We start from the raw sequence: 27,047 nt of genomic DNA, 5'->3' as shown, positions 1-27,047 counted from the left end.
TCAGGAACAGAACAACAGAACAGAACATCAGGAACAGGAAAACACAACAGATGCCTGGACAAAGACTCAACTAAAGACTGGACTTAAATACAGTCTAAACTAAGGTGGAGAGAGGTGGAGGAACACAGGTGAGGGTAATGAGCAGGGGAAGGACCTGATAGGCTGGAAGAACACTGGAAACACGGCCGGGCCGACGAAGGTGATGCAGAGCAGGTGTGGAGGGAAAATCAGGCTGGTGAGCAGCACAAGAACACAGAAAACAACGTGTTTGTATTCGTGGGCTGCGTGTCTGTATGTTAATGTGTGTGTGCGTCATATGTTAATATATGTCGGTGTGTTCAGGTCTCCCTGGAGTCAGTGGAGCTCCATTAAGCCACATCACTTTGACTTATATAACTCTTCCTCTCACTCTGCTGTAATCAACCTCACTGTTCTCTCAGGAGGACAGCTCATCGCCAAAACAACCATCATCTCGATTCTTCAGCCGGATAAATTAATGGAGCAATTTTGTCATTTTGAGTGTTTCTGAAATAGCTGTCCTATATAATTCAGGTTCCATGAATGGCTGTCCTCTGTCTCGGGTCAGACTTTTGTTCTTACGGATGTTTTTCAGAGGATTATAGCTCGGCTCAAAGATGATTTATATCACACACATGCACAAGACCAATGTGTCCTGAGTCTGCAGACACTGCTGTTATCTTTTTTTACCTTCATCTTTTACTCAGATTTAAGAAAAACTGAGGTCATGAGTCCCTCCCACACCAGACAGCAAAATAAAAATCTGCAAAATGTTTTGAGTAATCAGAATAATAAAAGGTTATTGTTTTTAATTGTTCAGTAAAGTATTTAGCCCTCTTCAAACTGTCAGTTAAAAAACAGGTGGCAAACTGTCTTACTGACTTAAGTCTGTCAATCATTCCTAAACCTAAATTAAATTATAACTCATTTGAAAGCCTTGTTCTGAGTCTTTCACATCCAACGTGGAAAACTTTACAGCCAGTTCTATTTGTTGTAGTGTATCGAGCACCTGGTCCTTACTCAGAATTTTTATCTGAATTCTCTGAGTTTTTATCAAGTCTAGTCCTCAAATCAGATAAAGTAATTATTGTAGGTGATTTTAATATTCATGTGGATGTCGTTAATGATAGCCTTAGTACTGCATTTATCTCATTATTAGAATCTATTGGCTTCTCTCAGTGTGTACATAAACCAACTCACTGTTTTGACCACACCCTTGACCTTGTTCTAGCTTATGGTATCGAGATTGAAAATCTAACAGTTTCTCCACAGAATCCTCTTTTATCAGACCATCACTTAATAACTTTTGAAGTTCTATTACTGGACTACACACCATTAGGCAAAAACTCCTTCACTAGATGTCTATCTGATAGTGCTGTAGCTAAATTTAAGGAAATTATACCGCTGGCACTAAACTCAATGCCATGTCTCAATATAATAGAGGACTCCTCCACTAACCTCAGTTCCTCACAAATCGATCATCTTGTTGATAGCACTGCAGGCTCATTGCGAACAACACTGGACTCTATTGCCCCCCTGAAAAGGAAACCTATAAAGCACAGGAGGTTAGCACCCTGGTATAACTCGGATATTTGAAAGGAAATGGCGTTCCACCAACTTGGAAGAATCCCGCTTAGCCTGGAAAGATAGCCTTAAAACATATAGGAAGGCCCTCCGCAATGCCAGAGCAAGCTATTACTCGTCATTAATAGAGGAAAACAAAAACAACACCAGGTTTCTTTTCAGCACTGTAGCCAGGCTGACAGAAAGTCACAGCTCTACTGAACCATGTATTCCTACAACGCTCAGTGGTAATGACTTCATGAGCTTCTTCAATGATAAAATTTTAACCATTAGAGACAAAATCCATCATCGCTTGCCCTCAACTGGCACTATTGTATCTTTAAACACAGGAACCTCAGAAACAGTTCTAAATTCTGACTTATATTTAGACTGCTTCTCTCCCATTGACCTCCACCAACTAACTTCGATGGTTTCTTCATCTAGACCAACAACTTGTCTCCTAGACCCCATCCCAACTAGGCTGCTGAAAGAAACTTTACCTTTAATTAGCACATCTTTACTAGAAATGATCAACCTGTCTCTATTAACAGGATACGTACCACAATCCTTTAAACTAGCTGTAATTAGACCGCTCCTTAAAAAGCCTAATCTTGATCCAGAAACTTTAGCCAACTATAGACCTATATCCAACCTCCCTTTCCTCTCCAAGATCCTTGAGAAAGCAGTCGCCAACCAGCTATGTGACTTTCTTCATAAAAATAGTTTATATGAGGATTTTCAATCAGGTTTTAGAGCACATCATAGCACAGAGACGGCACTGGTGAAAGTTACAAATGACCTCCTAATCGCTTCTGACAAAGGACTTGTCTCTGTCCTGGTCTTACTAGATCTTAGTGCTGCATTTGATACCATTGATCATCACATTCTACTACAGAGACTGGAACACTTAATTGGCATTAAAGGACCCGCATTAAACTGGTTTAAGTCCTATTTATCGGATCGATTTCAGTTTGTACATGTTAATGATGAGTCATCCCTGTATACCAAGGTTAGTCATGGTGTTCCTCAAGGCTCCGTGCTTGGACCCATACTATTCACCTTATATATGCTCCCTCTAGGAAATATAATTCGGAAACACTCCATAAACTTTCATTGTTATGCAGATGATACACAGTTATACCTATCAATAAAGCCAAATGAAACTAATCAGCTTACTAAACTCCATGCATGTCTCAAGGACATCAAGACCTGGATGACCTGCAATTTTCTGCTGTTAAACTCAGATAAAACCGAAGTTATAGTACTTGGTCCTAAACACCTTAGAGATGCATTATCTAATGATATAGCGAGTTTGGATGGCACTAACTTGGCCTCCAGCACCACCGTCAGGAATCTGGGAGTTATCGTTGATCAAGATATGTCCTTCAACTCCCACATAAAACAAATTTCAAGGTCTGCATTTTTTCATCTACGTAACATTGCAAAAATCAGGCCCATCCTGTCTCAAAAAGACGCAGAAAAGCTAGTCCATGCATTTGTTACTTCCAGACTGGACTATTGTAATTCTCTATTATCAGGCTGCCCTAACAAGTCTCTAAAGAGTCTCCAGCTGGTCCAGAATGCTGCAGCACATGTACTGACAGGAACTAAGAAAAGAGATCATATTACTCCTGTACTGGCCTCTCTGCACTGGCTCCCTGTAAAATCAAGAATAGAGTTTAAAATCCTTCTCCTCACTTACAAAGCTGTTAATGGTCAGGCACCATCATATCTCCAGGAGCTCATATTACCCTATCACCCAACTAGAGCATTACGCTCCCAGAACGCAGGATTACTTGTAGTTCCTAAAGTCTCCAAAAGTAGAATGGGAGCCAGAGCCTTCAGTTATCAAGCTCCTCTTCTGTGGAACCATCTTCCTGTTTTGGTCCGGGAGGCGGACACCCTCTCTACCTTTAAGAGTAGACTTAAGACCTTCCTCTTCGATAGAGCTTATAGTTAGGGCTGGTCCAGGACAGGCCCAGGCCTGTCCTGGACCAGCTCTTAGTTATGCTGCTATAGGCCTAGTCCGGGGGACAATGACACACTGAGCTTCTCTCTCCTCCCCTCTCCTCTCCTCTCCATCTGTATACATTATGCCTGTATACATGCCCCATCTCTGCATGTCACTGACTTGCTTCTTCCCCGGAGTCCTTGTGCTTTCTAGTCCTACAGGCTCCCTTGGATCCTGGCCGCGCCCGGGTCGTGGATCGTGGATGCGCCCACTGCTATGGCCCTGCCTGATCGTGGATGCGCCCACTGCTATGGCCCTGCCTGATCGTGGATGCGCCTACTGCTATGGCCCTGCCTGATCGTGGATGCACCTACTGCCATGACCCTGCCTGACACCCACCACTACTGTCGCTAATATTAGTCACATCTCTGTTACATACGTTCCACTACTATTATCGTACTGCATTGCTACATACCATCCTTGCCATTGATCATTACTACTGTTATCACTAGTAATCACATTTCCATGTGCATTTCATCATTATTGCTGTAATACATCTTTGTGTACTTTCACTCCTGTCAACCATCGCTTATAATTGAATACATTGTGATCTCGTTGATCTGCTCTGTACATGCGACATCTATTGCACGTCTGTCCGTCCTGGGAGAGGGATCCCTCCTCTGTGGCTCTCCCTGAGGTTTCTTCCGCATTTTTTCCCTGTTAAAAGGGCCTTTTTTGGGGCAAGTTTTTCCTCACTCGAATCGAGGGTCGAAGGACAGAGGGTGTCGTCTCTGTACAGATTGTAAAGCCCTCTGAGGCAAACTGTGATTTGTGAATTTGGGCTATACAAATAAAATTTGATTTGATTTGATTTGAAATCAAAAAATACTACTTTTATTCATTTACTGGCTTAAAAAATAGTAACCACTTCTACACATCTTTACAGAGACCTGTCTCCACCACATCTTTACAGAGACCTGTCTCCATCACATCTTTACAGAGACCCGTCTCCACTTCATCTTTACACAGACCTGTCTCCACCACATCTTTACACAGACCTGTCTCCACCACATCTTTACAGAGACCTGTCTCCATCACATCTTTACAGAGACCTGTCTCCACCACATCTTTACACAGACCTGTCTCCATCACATCTTTACACAGACCTGTCTCCATCACATCTTTACAGAGACCTGTCTCCACCACATCTTTACACAGACCTGTCTTAGCCACATCTTTACAGAGACCTGTCTCCACCGCATCTTTACAGAGACCTGTCTCCATCACATCTTTACACAGACCTGTTTCCATCATATCTTTACAGAGACCTGTCTCCACCACATCTTTACAGAGTACCTGTCTCCATCATATCTTTACAGAGACCTGTCTCCATCACATCTTTACAGAGACCTGTCTCCACCGCATCTTTACAGAGACCTGTCTTAGCCACATCTTTACAGAGACCTGTCTCAGCCACATCTTTACAGAGACCTGTCTCCACCACATCTTTACACAGACCTGTCTCCATCGCATCTTTACAGAGACCTGTCTCCACCGCATCTTTACAGAGACCTGTCTCCACCGCATCTTTACACAGACCTGTCTCCACCACATCTTTTCACAGACCTGTCTCCACCACATCTTTACACAGACCTGTCTCCACCACATCTTTACAGACAAATTTTTAATAACTTGGGCCTTCTTGTAAATTCGGCATATGTTATAGCCTCTTGTCAGGGGGTGCTGCAGCGCCCTAAAGACCTGTAGACACACTTTAATGTGGAGAATTGTTGGAGTTATCCTTTAAATATGTTTTATTTGATTGGATTAGGCTTGAACTAAAGTTGGGCCTTGGCGGAGGTATGCACTCTACTCAGTGCCATTCTAGTGCGTACTTGAATAATAAAGAGTCGGACATGAACAGAATGTGTACACGTCCTCACAGCGTTACTGATGAACACTGAAGGTCTCATTTTAGAATTAAAATCATGACCCACATGAAACATGAAAAGCTAAATCACGGTAACACACATTATGTCAACACTGAACACACACACACACACACACACACACACAGTAATATCAGCATCAGTCGAGGCTGCGGGCACAAACGCAGAGTAAAACACAGGAGCAGGAGCAGGAAGGCATTTTGAGACAGATGGTGACGAAGGGGGAAAAGGCAGCGTGTGAAGAGAAGAGAGACGGGAGGAAGAAGACGAATACATCAGACAGAAAGAGAGAGAGGTGAAGGGGAAGAAAAACCCTGAATGGATGCTGAAACTGATGCTGCTCACAGCCAATCAGAGCATCCACCTCCCCTCCTCCTTGCATCCGGGCTCTGTGATTGGCTGGAGAGAGCAGAGCTACAGAGAGAGAGAGAGAGAGAGAGGAGAGAGAGTGACAGGAGAATAAGAAAGAAGAAGAAGAAACTGTCAGATGAGGAGATCTCTGTTCTTCACACCTCGTCTCTCTCTCTCACAGTTTCTCAGCAGCCTCTCTGCCTCGCTCGCCCCTCTCTGTGCTGCTGCTATTCGCTCGCCCGCGTTGCTTTCTGATTCCTGAGGAGAGAGAGAGGTTTAATGCGATGGACCTGCTGCCCACCGACTGCTATTACTGCTGCTGTTTACACTGCGGCATCATGGGAGCTGTAGTCTCCTCTGCGGTGCAGGAGGACAGCTGATTAGCTGGGGATTGTGGGTGATCAGAGTTTGGAGATGTGAGCTGGTGGGCGGACGAGGCTCATCAAACTCTCTCTCTCTTTCTCTTTCTTTCTATTCTCTCGCTCTCTTTTCTCTTTTTAACCCTTCCTCTTCCTTTCCTTCATCTCGTCTCTTTCTTTCCCTCCTCCTCGTTCTTCTTTTTCTTTTCTCACCCTTTATCCCTCCGTTTTTTTCTGTCCGAGGAGAAGTCAGGATGGGCTGTCGTCTCACTCGAGCTAAGGTGAGTGACCTTCTGCAGGTGTGTTTTGGGCGAGAGAGAGAGAGAGTAACAGAGGGAGAGAGGAGAGGGGGCAGATAATGAGATGTGATGGTTGCTGAGATGACCTCCTCTCTGTTAGATCACTGTAGACATGCATCACACACACACACACGCACACACACACACACACAAATATTGCTAACCCAGATAGTACCAGTGAATCCTGACAACGGATGAGGGAGAAGCCCTGATGTCTAAAGACTAAAGGCTATTATCTGCATGTGTGTGTGTGTGTGTGTGTGTGTGTGATTCATCTACAGTACATTTTTCAGTTACTTTACTAAAAGTGTTTGTTTTTCGCCACTATAAACCAAACATTCCTCAAAGTGTTTATATTAATGATAAAAGCATAAAACATGTATATTAAACAGATTTTAACTAAGTACAAATACTCTGTTACTGTACTTCAGTCCATGTCTCAGGTATCTGTCCTGTACCTGAGTCTCTCTGAGACTTTCCCTCTCTACATCTGAACACAAACATCTGAACTTTCTCCTCCTCACAGCTTCAAACAGCCTCCTTACTTTAGTTTGATGCATCTGAGGTGAATTATGGATTATTGTTATTTCCCAACATCACAAGACTGATGTCGACCTATCAGAGCACATCACGCACGGCAGACGCAGCGAGACGAGACAAAGACGTAAAAGACGTGAACAGACAGAGAGGGAGGCTGAATGGGGAGAAAAGGCGTGTTAGTGTCTCGTATCTGCAGAGAGTTTCTTATTTTCTCTCTTTGTTGCTGCTCGGGACGCTTTACCAACCCAACATGTGGCTATTTGACGTCCTGGGAATGAGACTCAACTATCAACTATCTCTGTGGTGCGTTCAGGAACAGCTGGGACAAATCCTACTGACTCTACCTTTAACTTTAATAGTCTTTGAATTATATTAATATGATGTGAGCTTCAGTTAGCTTTGACCACAAATGTCCTTCAGAGGGAGACTTTTTACTCTGATACTCTGAGTACATGAAGGAGCCTGTACTCGATTACTTTTACTGGAGTAAACAAGTTGAATCAGTACTAAGAACAATACATGAACTATTTCACGTTTGGTCAGGTTGAGGTAAAGATCAGTAAACACACTTGTTTCATAACTTTTCACCTCTCCCTCCTCCTGGTGTTTCCTGTGGTATTACTGTTGGAGCCACTGTTTCAGCATTAGCAGTCAACAAAAAGACACGATAACAATCCCAGTTTGATGTAGAAACTCTGATCTCAGGTCTGTGAAAAGTCAGAGTGAAACAGCTGATTTTTATTAATAAGTCGGCAGGTTTTGTAGACAGAATGGCAGTTTTGACCTCACTTTCTATCACTCTCCTTCTTCACCTCCTCCATCAACGAGGTTTCCACAGTTATTCCAGTTGTTCCACCGTTACCTGCCGATGGTGACCGGGGGAAACGATGCCTCTTCCTGTTCTGGTTGCATAATGCAGACGCGCTGCGTTTGAACCATAATGCAACAGACTGACTATCATAGTGAAAAGGATGTTTATAGGGGAGCGATATACAGACATCACACTGTGACCTCAGCATGAGATTTAAAAGCACAGCAGTCGTCTACTGCCAGTTTAACTTATGTCTGTAAAGTACTTAAGAGCTACTACTTAAGTGCGTTACATAAGTAAAGTTGTTAGTTAAAATGAGTCAGCGCTGACTTTTGATTTCACATGGGACACGACAGCAGTCTGGTGGGTGAAAGTCCAGTGTGTGTTTGACTCATCCGTCCCCCTCAAACCTCCTCCACACATCCACTGTATCCTCCGTCTCCTGACTTCCTCCTTTGCTCCTGTCTTAATTGTGTGGCCACTAGAGGTCACTGCGTAACAATCAACATAAATCTGTGTCATAATAAGCTGTTTTCAGATGACATATGAGCCTGTTTTTCTGTTTTTCTCTCACAACGCAGTTTATTATTTTAAGGAAACATTTATCTCCGCTCTTTTTTCTTAAATAACCCGATAATTCAACTAATGCATTTTAAAAGTTTGTTGCCAAAACTGCAGAATAAAGGCCGACACATTGGTCATGTTGCTAAAAAAACCTCTTGGAGCTGACTTTGTCCTGAACGCACTGATTTTGATCTGCTTACTTGATTCAATATTGTTCAATCTTTTTGAGCAACAACCAGCCGTGCATGACTTCCAGTGCTGGCTGATCTGCAGCACAGCGAACAGACCACTCTTAAAAGCAAAAAGCAGAGAACAAACTTGGTTTTGTGTTCAATTATTCTATCTGAACAAAGCCTGAAGCACAAGAACACGTTGTGAAGAGCGCTCCGGAGCTTCGGTCGCTGGGAGTTTTTCTTGGAAAGTGTTTGTTTGTTGAGGTTTCCGAGCACTCCTCCTCATTCCTCCTCTCTGCTCGTTACAGAGCCGAGCCACATCTCAGTAATTGCCGTTCGTGGATATGTGAGCTTTCTTCCCTCGCGATAATCAGTGACAAGAGCTCGTAGCTTGGCCCTGTTTTCATTTAGCGCCACATCTCCTGGCTGAACGCCTCGGTGATCAAAAGGCTCGACTGGCTGCGGTTCGACGCACTCTTTAGACATGCGGAGCTGAACAATCTGCGACAGCGACGGCAGGACGAATGTTTTCTGGCACATGTTCGTCTCTGAACACCGGAACACACGATTATCCAGCTACGCACGTCAGAGGAGGTTTCATCCTCCATGAATTGATGCTGCGGTGCACGTAAACAAACACCTTATCAGATGACTTTGTGGCGTGCACACCGACGGACACACACACACACACAGACAGACACACAGTTCAGAGAGCAGCAGACCACTGACAGAATAACACAGTGCAGACGGACAGAGAGAGGAGGGAGATCATAACTCGATCTGATGGCTGCTGAGGTGACCCGATCTGTGAGACAAGCGTCACATAAACACACAACACGAGACATGAAATACAGTCACTACACATATCAGTCTGCAGACAACACATCGCTTTATATAGAGAAGAGAGGGACAGACTGAAGAGGCAGCACAGGTTCACTGCTTCCTGTTTTACAGCTGTTTGAATGTGCAAAATATTCCTAAAACTGACCAGAGTCAAACATCCAGACATGACACCCACTCAGGATGTTAGCTTCTGCAATGATGTGATAATAATGTGTTTCTGACTATTCTTGGACTAGAACTGATGTTTGTTTGTTTCTTTTTGTTAGTCTGTCTCTCATTAGCTGCAGGGATGATGTATTTATGTAAGCTAGCCCAGGAGTTAGCATCACAAAACACAAGTTTATGATACTGAACTGTTTTGTTCAGCAAGATAATCTTCACAGATGAACTTTAATGTGAAAATACAACAGCCAGAAGTAACAAGCTAACGTAAGGCTATGTAGCATTTATTTATTTATTTGTTTGTTTATTTACTTATTCATTTATACTGCTTATTATGACATGATGATATAAAGTCAGGCTCAGCCATCATCTCCTCCTGATGATATAAAGTCAGGCTCAGCCATCGTCTCCTCCTGATGATATAAAGTCAGGTGAAGTCTCGTAGTCCACAGAACATTTCTGGAGCTTCACAGTAAAACAGAGTTGCAGCGTTCTGCTGAACACCTGAAGCAGCTGCAGACTTGCAGACTTGATTTAAAACCTTATTGACACTCTTTTTTAACTCTTCGCTGTAGCTACGAAGCTAAAAGTGTTAGCGTGCACCCTGCAGTGCTCGGTGTAAATAAGGTCTTTTCAGATCAGTGTGTGATCTCTTCTCCCCTGCAGACTGTGATCTCAGCAGACGAGCTGTGTGGAGACATCTGATGTTTTAAATCAAGTCTCCAGCTGCTTCAGTTGTTCAGCAGAATGCTGCAACTCTGTTTTCTTTTTAGGTGGACTGTTGCTTTAAGACACGTAAAAGTGTTTTAAAACACTTAACAATAAGGTCTCGTATTAACCACAGACCTTATTCAAGCAACTAACTGGAGACATTTTCAAAAAACCGTCAACTCAGAGCAAAAGGGAACCAGAAGTGCAAAAATGCAAATTCATTTCCATATTTTAGGACTCATTCCTGCAGCACTCTGTACTTCCTGACTTCCTGTCTGTGGGCTCTCAGCTCTCAGCTCGTTAGTTCCCACTGAAGACGTAAATCTTTAAAAACACCTCACAAATATATCGTTTCATTATTAAAAAACGTCTGAGCCGAGGTGACAGCTGAGGGCTCGTCTCAGAGAGGATCAGCGGGATCCTCATCACGGCTGTTAAATCTGAATGTAAATGTTTGCGTGGTCTGTTGTGACAGTTCTGCTCTGTGAGCGACACGAGAGTTGAAGACCACACTCGGTTTATTTGTCTCCGATGTGAGGCTGGCACAATGTAAGGCAGCAGGATGCTGTGTCCCGTGACGCAAAGAGATCAACAGTTTGACATAAATGGGGGGTTGGTGAAGGACTGACAGCTCTGTACGGTCTGTGGATGTACAGTACATCTTATATCCTTATGTAACCGCAGGAGAACGTAGATTTAATAAAAGAGCGGTGACGTATTTCTTTGTTTTTTATCATTGTGCTTCATGCAACAGTCCTCAGCCTGCAGGAGCTGAAGAAGACAGGACACATGATTACGACTCGGACCAGAGCGCCGCACATACTTTCATAAACTATACAGCAAAAACCTAAAGAAAACCAATTCACGATTTAATGATACGATTTCCAAAATTCATAAATCACGACTGCAGTGATTATAACCTGCAGAAATCAGAATGAGACTCATTAGTCAGATTTTTTTGTTCTTTTCAAAGCTCTGCAGACAACGATAGAAAAACGTGTCTGCATCAAAACAAAGACAGCAGTTTTTATCAGAATATTTCAGGGTTTTGCCAAACGGTTTTCTGAAAACACTCTCTCTCTGTGTACAAAAGAAAATGTGACTCACTTTCCACTTCACCCACATCACTCACACAATCTATTTTCCTCCTGAATACTTCTGAATCCGCCTGCCTCGACAGTCAGAGGAGGAATACCAGATCAACTTTGGCTTTTACGAAACACGATGTAACAAAGGATTCATCAATTCCTGTTGATTAATAATCCTGATGTCCTTAATTTACTTTTCAATTAAACACAAGTTTATTTTTGGATGTTGTTAACGTTAAGTGTCAGCAGACCAGCCTCTCATACAGGATATAGATTCATCTACTAAATTAATCTTTTGAGTGTTTCTGACCCAGTCGGTGGAATAAATGTTGGTTTAGTCAGTTTCTGCAAAACTACAGATAAGTTCAGACTGAATGTTTCTTCACTGTGTTTACGCTCTGGTTAGGGTCAGAAAAACATCATGGCTTGGCTTAAAATACCTATTTTGGTTGCCACGGTCACAAATGGAGACGGTCCGACTTCTCGTGAGAAATACCTGCTTTCGTCAAATGTCTGGAAAAGTCTCCAGGTGTCCTTGAAAACATCGAGTGGCGTGACTCAAACTGCGGCCGCCCGATTAGCAGCCGAGCTGGCTGTAATAACACCACGGAAAATCAACTATTAATCTGACAAACATCTTACGTGTGATTCATGACACAATTCAAACGGGATCAATCAATGTCACTACCCATGAGGGAAACAGGAAGGGGCGGGACTTCGGCTCTCTATGTGTTTCACCTGTCCCTGACTGTGGTGCCCGGATCATTCAGGTCCTGTCCAGACCAGAGTAGAGAGACAGGAATGTGATGTTTGGCAGTTCGTATGTGAATTATTGATTGATCGATTGATTAACAGTCGTGTGTGTTTGCAGCTAAGCTCCAGGAACTATAGAGAGGTGCCACGATCCACCGTTGTGTTTTGGCCTTTCGTACACAAACTGTTTCTTAGGTCGCTTTGTAAAACTCCTTCCAGGGTGAAGTCATGCAGAAACCTGCTCTGATTGTTTCTGAGATTCTTTGGAAGTGATGACGCACGTTGATCAGTGTTTGTGACATCATCGGCAAACATGAACTCAGAGCAGGTGTCATGATACCGAAGTGTTTGAGTTCGTACGGTGACAAACAGACAATAATAACACAATGATGGAAAAGAGACAAAAACAGCTGCTGACACATTATCCAAAATGATTCTGTGAAGACTCGTCACGTTTCTTTTCCTCTTTCACTTCTCAGTTTGTCTGATTTTTGTTCCCTCTGCTTTATTAGTTCGTAGGCTACTTATTTTAGTTTTTATATTTGTGTCACTGGACAGTTTGTGTTTGTGTTGCAGCCATACTGTCTTAAAGCTGCTGTTTACCACTGAGGTCGTGTCCGCTGGATTTTTGATATCTTGATATTTATATATTTGGTAATACTTTATCATATCTATCATATCATTAAAATATACAATTATATATGATAAAAAAAATGCTAAAATGTAGTTAATTAAACTTAAAGTAAGAGTTTTTTCACTGTTGACAAACAATGAAACGCTTTATAATCTATTTATTATCAATTATATATTGAAAGTTGCAACTGATGTTCATAATACTTTGTAAATGGTTGATAAATATAATTTACAAACATTACTGGACGGCCTGTAGAGCGACAACTGATGTTTTAACCTTTAGGATTACTTAAATGTTTTATAAATTTCACTGTTTCTCAACAGTGAAGTTAAATCTAATAAACTATATCTTTCATTTATTAATGATGGTTATTATAAAGTGTCAGTCGTGTCAGTAAGTTCTTTTTAGCAAAGAAACAAGTTGAATACATTCAAGTCAAAATTGGACATATTTGTTACTAATCTTCTTCTTCTCACAGAATTTGAGGCCAATTTTGCTGACACTGACATTATTTCCTAAATGATTATTGGTCCTGATCCACCAGATCCGCGTTTGGTCCGTCTCAGATCTGCTGTGACCTCAGTATTTCTAAAACCTGGCTACGGCCCTGCCTGCTCGCATCACTCCACAGGTGAACAGGCTGGCTGGTAACAGGTGACCTTGAACGAGGGCCGTCCTCGAAAAGGCTCAGTGGTTCACAGGCGAGGTCGTCAAACACACGACGGTATAAAGGACTTTACTACATCAGGAGAAATGTGAACAGCGGACTGGATACAGTCGCGTTTAACACTTTTATTTAATTTTGCATGCCGGCCGTGATTTTGTGCTGAGAACGAGGAGTGTCACATTCTGCAGTTTTGCACTTTGAGGCTGAAAATTGAGTCAAAGAAAAAAAAAAACCTGAGAGAAAGAGAGACGGATACATGAAGAGGGAGAGAGAGGGATCAGTCTGCGTTACTGTCAAAGTGCAGTGGAGCGCAACTCACTTCTCCAGGGTACAGCACATCACTCTCACTCTGCTTCCAGTGTGTGTGTGTGTGTGTGTGTGTGTGTGTGTGTGTGTGTGTGTGTGTGTGTGTGTGTGTGTGAGCATGTGTGTGTGTGTTTCTGCATGTATGAACTGGTTGTTTCTGTACGTGTGCACATCCTTCTGTATCCATGTGTGTATGAGGTCTTCTGTGTGTCGGCTCGTGTGTGTGTGTGTGTGTGTGTGTGTGTGTGTGTGTGTGTGTGTGTGGCCCGAGGCCTCACACACAGTGTAAAGACTCCAGCGCTGGTCGGGGGGTCACAGAGGGCTGCTGACCTACATCATGCTGCTGTTTGGACCGGGTCTCTTTAACTTCGCTGCATCTTAACTTTCACATGTGACGTTCTCACACAAACCGCCACCATTACAGTTCATCGTCGCTCAGACAGCATGTCCTCGAGGGCGTGAGCTGTCCTTTTATGTACCGAGCTGACAGGACGGTGACACACTTACATTCATGCATCTGAGACCTTCTCTGTTACTCCTGAGCTCTCTCATGTAAACTCACAGCTCTCCTCGTGTGTCCGAGGAGCCGTGCCGTTATCGAGAAGTCACATTTCATCACGGTAATTATTCAAAAGGGGTCGCACGACGCTGCAAGTCTCACTTTTGATTTAAATATTTTATTTTCAGCAGTGACGACGATGCTGTTGTTGGACGACTGAGTCTTGATTTTGTCGTTTACGTAATCAAATTCTTCTTTATTCTTCCCGGTATCAAGTGTGATACAACTGCCACATCTCAGGAGGATCTGTCACGCTCAGGTGCTCCAATTTAAATGGTTTATTTAAAATCTAACTGGAATGGCTAAAGGTAGAGTGCATACCTCCACAGTGAGAAACAGGTATTAAACAACTGAGTGGTTACTTGATTTTCGTTTTAAAATATAAAAAAGAAAGTTGAAAAACACGGTGTGCTTCTTTATCATGGTCGAAATTTAAAACATTTAGAAAATCCATTTTCTATTTTGTATAACAAAAAATTAAATCACTAGAAAAGAGAAATGAAAAAAAGCTGTTTTTTATTTAAAATTCTGAGACTGGATGTGGTGAAGTCGTGCCAAATGTAGGATTGCCAGTGCAGCCGACAGCTTTGCTTTATCCCGGGATAAAATATCTTTGTAACTTTACTCTCATATGACTTTGGACTAAATAAGGCCGATTATCTGCAGAATTAATAATTGTCCCATATTTCAAAAAATCCTTACGAGATTAGCTGAAATTCATCTACCCCTATTATTTAACTGTTGAATTAATCGTTGAAATAAAAAATATATATATTATTACAAATATTCTGCTATTTCAAAATCCTGCCCGTCAGCTGTCTCACGTTGTGTCACGGAGGATCGAGCGTCCAACACTGATTGATATAAATGAACAAACCCTCAGTGAGGATGAGACGAAACCATCAGTGCTGCTGCTGTTCAGCTGAAACTAAACCTGCAAACTCTTCTCTCCTGCTCTCCAACTTACACATAATGGCTCAATCTTTTATCTTTTTATATAAAGAGAGTGTGAATCATATGCCACGTTATGCAACACAATTGTAGTCGGGCATGCCAAAAAGTTTGAAACCAAAGAACTGACTGACCTTGTATTGGAAACTAAACTCCCACTTTGCATTGGTGCTGCCTCTGTCCTTAATCAATACAACACGTGATACTGATAACGTGTCTTATCTAAGATCTGTGAGCCCGACTGTGACCAACCTTTTTTAATAAAGATGGAATAATTTGAGCTCTCCTCATTTTTTTTGCGTGACAACAGTCTAAACTCTGATCTGTTTCCCTCCCGTCAGGCCAAGACTCATGAACCTTCTCACCACCATCACCGAGAGGAGCTGCACTTCGTGGATGAGTATGGCCAGCCAATCACCATGCAGGTGGAAGGCAGAAGGGCGCACGGTCACAGGAGGCGGCGGTCTCGTTGCGCGATGGAGTGCAGCGCCCCAACAGAAAGACACTGGGAGGCCCTGAGAGCCATGGGGCTGATGGAGGGGGAGGAGGGCCAGGGAGACGGCTACAGTGCAGGGTAGGTGATCCGGGAGGCTTCGTGAAGTTCATGAGTTCAGGGTTAAGAGGACATGAGTATGTGACCGAGGTTGTCTTGGGTAAAGGTAAGGACACTGAGAACATGGCAACAAGCTTTTCAGTTTATTTTAGCTTTTCTTACTTTTGATGGTATTTCATGTTTATTTTTGTATGAAGAATTATGCAGCTTTGAGTAAATAAGTGCAAACAGAGAATAGTAGCGCCACTTCTACTAAACCGAGACACAGACGACAAAGATTTGGATAAAGCTTTGAAACAGGCTGGAGACTGAAGGCGGCTTAAGGCTGGGGAACAGATTTTTTAAAAAATCTATTGGGTGTAAATGGTTAGCAATGGTGTAGGAAGTTAGGACATGGGTATAATTTTGGAAATGGGATTAAACTTTGGATCCAGGGTAAAAGGTGTTGACTGGGGATGTAAGATGAGTTCAGGGTTAAAGCTTTAAAACAAGGTACAAGTTTGGGATATTTGAGAGAATCTGGGAATGGGCGACAAAGAATGGCACAGCAGAAAAAGTTTGTCCATGGGCTAAAATCAACGGACTCAAGTGAAATGCATGGAAAGCAGACTTATTATTCTGCCTATTGATGACTCAAATCAAGGGACAGCAGTCTTTATTCGAATGTTTGGATGCAGGTTCAGTTTGCAGGGTCAGCGTGATGAGCATGAGTCTCTCAACGCTCTCATAAATATTCATGAGTGGCAGGTCGTTCTGCCGAGACAGCTGTCACTGCAACACATGCTATAATTATACGTGTGGATGAAGACTTTAAATATTCGTAGAGCAGTTTACATATCATGGGTCATACCATTTCCATTCATGAACATCTGAACAATAAATGGACCTACATGAGGGCTGATGACTGACGTTCTCAGAGATCTCTGCCTTATAAATTCATTCCTGGCTGCTTCCTGTTTCCACAGGCCTTACTATGGTCACATGACCGTGTCACCTGACGTTTACTCTGCCAGTAGCCGCATGATGATGTCACCTGATGTCTATCCTCCCAATGGCTACCTGTCCAGATCATCGAACGACCAGCATCCGGGTAACAGCTACCTGCCCAGCGTCTCCTACAGCTTAGATCACCTGGACAGACTGGACTACCAGGTGATTACGTTGTATAAGAATGTTCAGAATGTATGCTTCACGTGTGGTCTAACATATTTGATGAATAACTATTATATGGGAAGAAACAATAATTTCCATTCTGGCCTTTTTTGTGTATTCCAGGGTCCAGAAATGTTGCCCTACCAGCCAAACTCAGAGAGCTGTCTGATTGGCTGCTACAACACAGAAGAGATGGAGCCGAAGAATTTCCCCAGACAGGTAGCAGGCTTCAATCGTTTTATTTCCCAGAAACACCTCTGTGCTATACAGAGGAAACTGGACTTGCTTGGGTACTTTAAAGAAACTCAAGCAAGTCCAGTTGCCTCTGTACAGCAGTAGCAGTATGAGCTGGATGACTGATCATCTTGACCAGCACAACAGACTCAAAAATATATAGTTAATAAATCAAATTCAAATTCTCTCTTTCTTTCTCTGTAGTCTGACTACCGTCCTCCTTGGCGGTCTGATCGTCATCTCGGATACCTCCCCCTCAGTGAGCTTGACAGCGGGCTGGGATGTGGCCCTGACAGCCCGCACCATCGGATGCCCTTCTCCGAGGCCGAGACGGACGCCATGTCATCGCTTCCAGGTCACACCCCTTCCTCCCAAGGCTCCTCCTCCTCCTCAGAGTCCCTGATCTCCTCTGAACCCAGCGACTCAGGCTTCCACAGTGTCAGCACCGGGGAGCACAGGCGGCTGCATAAGATCCACGGGAGCCACGCCCATCGACAAACTCACCATCTCCGCTCAGGCCACTCCCCTCGGGAGCAGAGAGGACGCTGGGATTTGGAGTCCATCCCTGAGACGACGCCGATGACTCACTCTGCATCCCGCTGCACTGTGGGTAACAGCACGACCACAACAGTTCACTTCCACAGAGCTGAGAGGAGTCCCACCTTACCACGCCACCGCTCCCCACCTTCCCCTTCAGCTGGTTAGTAAAGATCTACAAATCATCTCTTCAACTATGTATTAGGTACTACTATTTATAACATCATTCATCCAACACAGATAATAGTCCTGAAACTTGAAAAGCATCACTGACGTTCCTTCAAGCAGTCTGTTGTTTAAAACATCTCCAGCTGGTCAACAAGAGAAACTTTACTCTTTTTGTTTTGATGGTCAGGTCCACAGACTGATGCACTCACGCTCACCGTGCTCATGTTCCCAGATACCAGACACGTTCATCCAGCCTACATACGGCATGCAACAATGGCACTTGGGCGGTCCACTCCTGTTTGCCAGATCTGAGCCACAAGCAGGCCAAAGCATGGCCAGATGTCAGCCAAGAGTGAACCGAACATAACAGAGCTGGCCCAATCTGTGGCCCAGATCTGGCAAGTGCCATCACTCCATGCTGTGTGTGGGCCGGATGGACGTGTCCTGGACATTTTTGCCATCTGGAATTCAATTCAGACTTCAGCTCAGATGACTGACAAACTGGGCGCTGTATCATATCTGACAGCTTTTAGATGGCCCTGAATGCGGTATTTGATGGAGGGAGTTCAAATTACATTCAAATTAATCTCATTAACCGTGGTCAGTTCTGTGAACCATCAATGTCTCTGCGGACTTGTTCAACACCGAGAAGCTACAGGTCCCTTGCTGGGACATTCCCACAGTGTGAGGAAAACCAAAGGTGGTCCAACATGGCATATTTTTCAAAACAGAGTCCAGAGTTTTTGCTATAATGGCTAAATGAGATTTATGTATTCAGAAATGTTGCATGGTACCAGGGATTTGACTACTTCTTTCTGTCTGCAGGTTGTCGTACCGAGCCCTGCCAGCGGAGGGCGCTGTGGTTGGAGCAGCAGCAGGGAGGAGGCGGGACAATAGAGGCTCCGGGGCGGAGTCGAACAATAACAGATTTGAGTGAAGGACAGCGCCGCCGCAGGGCCAGTCACCCCAACATGACAGACCCAAACGGTCTGAAAAACAGAGTCCCGAGCAGCCAACCAGGGCCCGCCAGCAACACGCTGGGCCCGAGGAGCAGGGCCAGTTATCCCAGCAACTGGCCCCCCACCAATCATCTCAGCATAGACAGAACCAGTCTGACCAATCATCAGAACGCACTGAGAAACAGCCAGGGCACAAACCGGAGCAGGGAGGAGGACTCCCTCTCAAAGAGTCCTGGATCTGGCTCCAGTGGTGCGTCGGACTGGCGTGGCGTTCAGACTCTTGGGAATCGTACTGGCAACTCTAAAGGTTCCTCTGTTCCTTTCTACAGCACACTGGGAGCCCCACAGTTTGGTCCTCGTTCTCCGCCCTCTCCCCGCTCCAGACTGTCCAATCAAAAGTCAGTCAGGAACCAGCTGCTCAGAGCCCGAGCTTATCGATTGGCCAGGGAACGCAGTGAGGTCACAACAGATGAGGAGGTGCGAGGAGAGGGGGACAGGGAAGGAATGGAGGACGTGGACGATGGCCGATGGGCGGGGCGGTACTGTAGCCGGAACGAGAGAAGACGCCACCTGGCGCTGTCACGGCAACACAGAGAGAGGAGGGGAGGGGGGGAGGAGCAGGCCGGTGGACTGCAGGGCTCGCTGTCGTCTCAGACGGTGCTGGAGCTGAGCCACATGAAGCAGAACCGGCTGAGGAACAGCAAGCTGCTCGATGATTGGACAACTGTGGAGGAGCTGCTGACTCATGGGACACGGGTGGAGAGCGACAATCAGCTATGTCCTAGCCCTTTGTTATCGGTTACTACTGTCTGATGGGAAACCTCTGACGCACTGTTGGTTACTACCCATTGATGGAAATCTCCAATCCGACACTCAGGCCCAGATTCACTGAAGGTTTGCGTGGTGAAAAGTGCAGACGTACAAAGTGTACACACTGAAATCACCGAGTCAGAAAGACGAGTTTGTGTTTACATAAAATTGGTCATGGTCGGCACCCATCAGTTACATGTACATCACATTAATGTGAACACTGTGTGTCAAGAACCGATCCACAACACAACAACACAACAAAACAACAATACACTGGTGGATTGGCTTTATTGCCACAGCAGTTAATGGCAGATATTCAGAAGACGCTTTGATGGCATCATGTTGACTGACAGCCTTCAGTGTCATAAAGCTATGATTATTTTATTTGAGGGTTAGAGGTGTTTGCTAACAAACGGCAACTCATTTAGCTTGTAAGCTAGAGCTGCACAGTTAATCGAAATGCACTCGAAATGGTAACAGGACCGGGAGTGCTGCAGAGATGTCCTGGCCTACAAGTCAAAGGGAGTACGTAACTGCAGAACCACACGAGTTCAAACTGCTTAGGTTCACGCACAAATACCAGCTGGTTAGAGCTGAGGGCTGTCCACATCAAGAACAATAACTATAGCGATAACGACGCGAGCATCCACACTGATGAACAACAATGTTCTGATAACAGCGGCGCCGAGCACGCACTGCTCCAGCTGTGTCGGCAGCTTAGGTAAATGGATGCTGATGAGCTGTTTCTGTTGTGTGCTGCACAGACAAACAAAGAGAAAACCCCCCAGGACATGGTTTTATGAAATTCTTCAAAGATGAGGAGTTAGAAGAATTCAGCACTCTGTTAGGAGAGGTTTGGCTAAACATCAATTATCCTGGCGATCATTATGAAGGCCTCAAAACAAACTTCAGAGACTCCGTCAGCACCAAAGGTGGTTTGGCAGTATGTCTCAGGTTGTATTAAGAACCAGGACTGCATTATCAGACCATCTAAAAAGGGTCTCCTCAATGCCATCAATCTGCAGAGGTAAGAAACTGACACTATAATAACTCCCGTGACATCATTTAGCAGGAAAAATTTCCCAAAATCAAACTGATTGATGGCCTTGTGAATTCAGATGGATTCTGATTGGCTGTCAGTGTTTCTATCGTTCTTCAAACCGCTCTAAAAGTGATCCCAATGACATCGTTCCCCACTGTTAATGTCGTTATAGTTGTGACTCTGCCATCCACTGCAGTTGGAACGATTTTTACAACGTTACATTTGCAGTGATTGTTATAGTTATCGATTTTGGTGCGGACGGCCCTTTAGGAAGATATCATGTTTCACAGATGGAGATGGGAGGAATTCCCGTGAAAAATAGCCAAATTTAACGCCACAAAAACAGCTGGAAATATCTGCAGGTGTCCTTAAAAAATATCCAGTGGTGTGACTCAAACACCACCTCCATCCCCTCGACCTCCTGATGAGAAAGTCGGCTGATAATCATATAATGTGAGCGAGATGTGACACGTTTGGTACAAATGTCAGCCTCGGATGTATCTGTGGTTTGCAGAAACGTTAACCGACAATATATCCTGCAATCCCATTATATTACCGTGTGTTGTAGTTTCCGGTTTCACCACTCTATGTCGGTGTTAGTTTCCACTAGCTGTCGATTAAGGTTGTTTAACCTGCAGTTATCATCTAATCATGATGTTTTGTCTATTACCTTTTGACTGTTGCTTGGTGATTACCGTTAGCTTAAGTGTTCAAAGATTGGGGACAACACAGTAATAAAAAACATGTTCAGAATAGCGATTTTCACAGGAAGTAGAAAAGTAATTTTCTACAAATACTTTGGTGTGAACTTGATAAATCACAGGTTCGTGTCTTTGTGGCGCAAACAAACATCGACAGCTTTATTATCAACCTAGCTTAGTTTTATCGTGTCGTTTAGTGTGAACTTTGCATCCTAACTTGAGAGAGAACTTATGTAAAGCTGGTGCAGCGGGCCGCAGAAATAAAACAAAAAAAAATTAAAAATGACAATCAAAAACATTCAAGAAACAATATACTGTATCAGAGGCTGTTTGCTAGAAAGAGCTGCTGAGAGACAGACGAGGTGAAGATGAAGAACCAAAACTACGAGCTAAAAGACACTAAACGTTTTGTTGAAAATTTGGGGTTTCTGTGGTGTTAAAATTGAAAATATATATATATATATATTTATATATATTAAGGCCCTAATATACTCTAAAATGGATGCTTGCAAACTACGATGAAATCAACAAAACTTTACTTGTGACAATATGATTAAATTTGACTCGTGCCGCAATCTTAGTGAATCTGGATCTCAGTGATGTTATTTACAGTCTGACAGGAAGTTCTGACCAACTTGTTCATGTGTCAGAGTCATTTCAAATGGGTTCAAAATGTTAAGAACATCCTGAGTATGACAATCTCACCAACCCCGGAGAAACTGACTGAATCTGAGCTGAGTTTAAACCAACACAACAGCCTCTGAACCAACGCTTGTTAAAGAAATTAGTTTCTGCAGGATTGGACACTAAAGAGCTGCATGAGCTGCAGACTCAGCGTTAACAGACTCACTGGATGGACTGGTTGGATTCTTCACACACCAGACCGCCTGTGACCGGTCTGAAAGCATCACACCATCGGACGTGTTGCCTCGTGGAAAAAGTGTCTCCATCTCCTTTTCTGGTTTTACTGCCTTTGTTTCCGTCTCTGTGCCATAAAATGTCAAGGTCGACTCTGAGATCACTAAACTGTTGGGACGCTCTGCTCGCTGTGAGCTTGTTAGAGGATTTCTGCACCTTTATGATCAAACAGCCTCTAAATCACCTGAGACGCTCACTCACCAGACGTTTGTTTTTTTAGTCACCACTTGCACCGGTCTCTCCTGAGTGGTTCACCATTTTAATCTCCATGCACTCACACACACTTGGAGTGTAAATAAATGATCCACTACAGAGAAGGCTCACAAGGCTCCATCAGCACCGTGTGCAACCGGGTTTCTATCTGGAAAGACTTCTATTGGTTTCCTGCTGCATTCAGTCGGTTTATTGTTTTGTTTAGCAAATGAAAGTTGGCCTGTTGAGCTGTTTTTCAGAAATCACTTAAAAAAATAGTTTGACATTTTGGGTAATATGCTTATTGGATTTCGTGTCGAGAGTTAGATGAGCAGATATATCGTGTGTGCGATGAATATGAAGCTACAGTTAAGAGATGGTTAGCTTGGACTGGAAGCAGCGTAAAAACACTATGTACCATGTCTACTGTTAACATAATATACAGAGCGAACTGTGAAAAGGGAAGTATTTAAATTAAGCACCACGATGCCTAGACGCATACGGTAGATAGATTACTGCTAGTGACATCAGCTAGCCACATGCTAACGTTAGGTCACTATAACTCCTTGAGATTTAATCACAAATTGGAGAGAGTGATGAACAGAACTACTATTATGTGTTTATGCAGAACTTTTCAGGAAGCCAGCTAAGCTAGCTGACAGGCTAACCTCGCTATTTAAAAACACGTACGAAAGGATAAAAAATGCTAAAAACACGATATACAAAAACAAACAGGAAACTATTAAACTATACAAAGTGAACTGTGATAAGTGAAGTATTATAAGTATTTTAACTAAGTCAGGGATGAAACAGCACCGAGATAACGACAGACTTTTGCATCGTGCAGTTTGTAAAGCAGATATAAACATGGAGAAGAGCATATTTTACAAAATGTCGAACTATTCCTTTACTTTATTTCAGTTCCTGACATTTGTGAAAACTAAACATCGACACCTGAAGCGATGAACACAGTGACGCGACTTGGTTACATATCACCACGTTCAGCTACGAAAAAACAGACATCAGCAGCAAATTCAACCAAATGAAGAAACATTTTTATCTTAAAACGACTGAACGAGACTTTAATCCAGCTCACCTGATTCTGTGTGTGAAAGGTAAAGGAGTCCCGCATCGCGACCACAGGAGGTGACAAATATAAACACCCCTGTTGTCTTGTCACAAGGGCTGCTACAAGCCAGCATAGAAGAAAGGTGTGGTTGGATTAATCAGAGAAATATTAATCAGGGTTAAATGTTATGATGTAATAATGTGTTATATGATGAAACTGTTCAATGCAATTTTGTTAAAAATGAGAAAATGTCCATTTATTTTCATATTCTGTCGAGGTTAGAGAGAAATGAAATCCTGAGGACCGTTCAGGTCACAAAGTTGGACTCATCAAATGAATATATTTAATGGTTTCTTTTTCTAAACTGTGTGTGTGTGTGTGTGTGTGTGTGTGTGTGTGAGACAGAGAGAGAGTATAAAGTTTGATACAAACTTGTTGGTAGTGTTTAGCCAAAGATATTGTGTGACTTTGGTTTGTGGACAATCTAGAACAAATATCACTGTCTGATGTAAAAGTATATTTTATAATCATATTAGTTTTTTAATATACTTTATTCTTTATTTCGCCTCGAGTAGATCACTTCTGGTTTCTCGCCAACATCCTGCTTTGCTCGTGTAAATACGTAGATGTTAGTGTACAATCTGTCGTTAGCATAATCAAGCTTTATTATTACAGTCTGAACCTAGCATGCTAACTCCTGATTAGCACAGAACAGCATAGCATTCCATTGACTGTCCAAAGAGTAATAAGTGCTGAAGTCAGTTCAAACTGTTGTTTTTTCCACAGACTGGGTTTTTATTTTTGACGCTGTGAAACCACATATAACCTAATCTGAGCCGAGTAACAGGCATGGCGGCTCACTGACTGCAGAAACTGATCGACGAGCAATTGGACTAAATAAATATGAATAACTCTGTGAAGCATGCAGCCAGATAACTACGTATCTTAGCTTGTTTCATCCGTCTGTCCGAGGAAAAAGGGAAGTCTTTTAACAGAATTCTTACAAAAGGGAAATTTAGTAAATTTCAGATATTTCATTTCACTGTGAAAATCCCCGAATGTTTCCATCTGTTTCTTTTGTTTTTCAACATTTAAGGGTCATCGTCTTTTCTTTTTAAATGTCAGATGAAAAGATGGAAATCAGTCTCATGTCTGAAGCTGGAGTCAAGATGTCGTTAGCCTAGCTTAGCATTTTGACGTGCAAGAATGATAATCTGTGGTTTTGAGGGGGAACCTTCTTTAAATAAATTCAGTGTTTCTATCTGCCGAGTTCGTCTGTGCACGGGGAGCCGGACACCACGATGAGCTCGGACTCGATGGCACCGAACAAAGACTTCAGATGAGATACAACAGGTTAATGATTGACTTTTAGAGGTGTTAGGAGGCTTCAGGTCAAGCTCACAGCCGCCACTCTTTATGCTAAGCTAGGCTAATTCCAGCTCTGTATTCAACAAACAGATATGAGATTAATTATCATCTTAATGTCTGAACACTTTTATTTCCCTAAATGTTTAAAGATGTTCTTTAAAGAGTTCATCTGAGAGGTAACCTGAGTTTTGAAAAACTAACTTTACTTTTGTGACTTAACATTTGTTTTTTGTCTTCAAGATAAACTTCAGAAGGTAAAAATGAAAAATATTTAATTCAGGAACTCGTCTCCTGTTATGAAACTTTAAGGCACTTGAGATTACGTTCTTCAGGTCGTGTGAATCGGGTCCTAAATCTGCAGCTTGTTGTTAGTTTCGGGGCTGTGTGCAATAATCAGAGGTGAAGCTGCCGTGCCGCCGGCCTGCAGCTTGTTGTCGGTCAGCTCTGAGGGACTGCGTCCGTCTGAACAACTGCGCTGGACCGTCTCGTGCTCAGGTGTGTGTCTGCGTGTGTGTGTGTGTGATGAGCTCACGAGGAGACGGGGAGGGTTGTGTGTGACACGTTCGATTATATTACAGTTTTTGTGTTTCTGTTTGTTTTCATGCACCCTGTGACCTCACAAATGTACACAAAGTTTGAATCAAGATGTCCGTGAAGTGTCGGCCCCGAGCAGCAGTGTCAGGGAGCAGTGATGGAAAATGTAAAACAATGTCAGTAAACTGTGAATATTTAAATCCGAGTGTGTCGAGTTCAGCTTTCTTTAAAGTGGATTTTAAAGGTGTTTTCTGTCCCTAAACTCATTAAAATCACAGCAGGGAGGCCGACACACCCCGGCTGACTGTCTCCAGTATGAGCTCCTGCAGTTCCTTCAGTGCAGCTGGATAGTGTCCTTCATTAGGCTCCTCTCGACTGGTAAAAAGGCTATAATTTGACTCTGTCAGTGAATAATTGGTGATGGTGATTAATAGGCCCTTTGTACAGAAGACATTTTGACAGCTCACAGCAGGTGTAAATAATATAATGAATGTTGGCTCAATTTTTATTCAGCTGCTTCAGTTTCAAGGTCCTGATACTGTGCGCGCTGGCTCAGCGAGCGCCGACAACAACGGATAAAAAAAGGACACAGACTGAATGAATGATGACGTCCATGAATGTGTGACTTCAACGTCACTCGTCACTTCCAGAGGAGGAAACATGAGATGTGTGTGGAGCGACGACGAGACTGTAACCTTCCTCACATTCATGCATGCAACAGAAACAGAAATGTGTGACTGGGCAGCTGCAGGACGGACTTAAAGTCATCTCCTCTTCTTCTTCGGTGGTTTAACGGCACCGACTGGAGAATCACCTCCATCAACCAATGAACTCATATCAACTTAAAGGGAGTGAATGGAGATCAATCATGTTTTATTTTCCTGATTTTGAGGAAATTTAGTTTAAATTACAGCTACACCTGCGGTCACGGCTCAGTTTCAGACCTGAATCTACACGTTGATCAGAATCAGAACCAGACAGACTTAATTATCCCTGAGGGGAAACTGTGTTCGATTACAGAAGCTCCTTCTGGAACAGAAATGTCACAGTGTTGAGGAATGATTTCAAAAAGTATTTAAATAGAAATACATACAGACATATGCTTCATACGACACTGTAACTATAGTGACAATAATATACGGACGTATAGTCTGTAACCTCAAACCCAGAAATCAGTTAGCGTGTTAGCACTTCCTGTTCCCTCGTCTCAAAGTCTGCAAGTCTGTTGAAAGTGTTTTTAGTTAAATGTGACAAAAATTTGAGATTATTTTCTGCAATAATTCAAAATGTTTTTCTCGAGGGAACCGGAGCGATGCTAACTTCAGTTAGCCTACAAAAACACGTCATCCCTACTCCGTTCTATAGAGTAATACTGACAATAATTCATATGTTGAGACAACAGAATAATAACTGCAGGTGATGTTGCACAATACTGAGCTGTTATGAAGTACTGCAGATATATTACAGTCAGTGTTACACAAACTGAGCTTCTCCTTTTCTCACAAATCAAAATGTCTGCTGTGAAGCCGTCACCACGTCACACTAACGATGGTCCTGT

General features: G+C 43.1%; 2 protein-coding genes across 2 annotated transcripts in view; one reads left to right on the top strand and one right to left on the bottom strand.

Annotated features, from left to right (window-relative positions):
* Window positions 1–27,047, bottom strand: part of snx21 (sorting nexin family member 21) — a 51,536-nt gene that overhangs the window by 10,154 nt on the left and 14,335 nt on the right. The gene's annotated exons all lie outside the window — the stretch shown is intronic.
* Window positions 5,586–25,701, top strand: LOC311264897 (uncharacterized protein). Its single transcript, XM_084366094.1, has 6 exons — window positions 5,586–6,472; window positions 15,594–15,826; window positions 16,771–16,957; window positions 17,081–17,176; window positions 17,396–17,891; window positions 18,722–25,701. Exons 1-6 carry the CDS (start codon window positions 6,446–6,448, stop codon window positions 19,666–19,668), a joined length of 1,986 nt encoding a protein of 661 aa, XP_084222220.1. The 5' UTR covers window positions 5,586–6,445; the 3' UTR covers window positions 19,669–25,701.

Source organism: Pagrus pagrus, assembly GCF_965226575.1.
Source record: "Pagrus pagrus genome assembly, chromosome: 11".
In the NCBI taxonomy this organism is placed as follows: Eukaryota; Metazoa; Chordata; class Actinopteri; order Spariformes; family Sparidae; genus Pagrus; species Pagrus pagrus.
The sequence above is the reverse complement of the archived record's forward strand: the minus strand, read 5'-3'. Positions and strand labels throughout refer to the sequence as shown.

Bases quoted from the DNA above. Each gene is read 5' to 3' on its own strand.
- LOC311264897 (XM_084366094.1), top strand. From the start codon at position 6,446: ATGGGCTGTCGTCTCACTCGAGCTAAG. The intron at 6,473-15,593 runs GTGAGTGACCTT...CCCTCCCGTCAG, and splicing joins GTCGTCTCACTCGAGCTAAG to GCCAAGACTCATGAACCTTC. The intron at 15,827-16,770 runs GTAGGTGATCCG...CTGTTTCCACAG, and splicing joins GGAGACGGCTACAGTGCAGG to GCCTTACTATGGTCACATGA.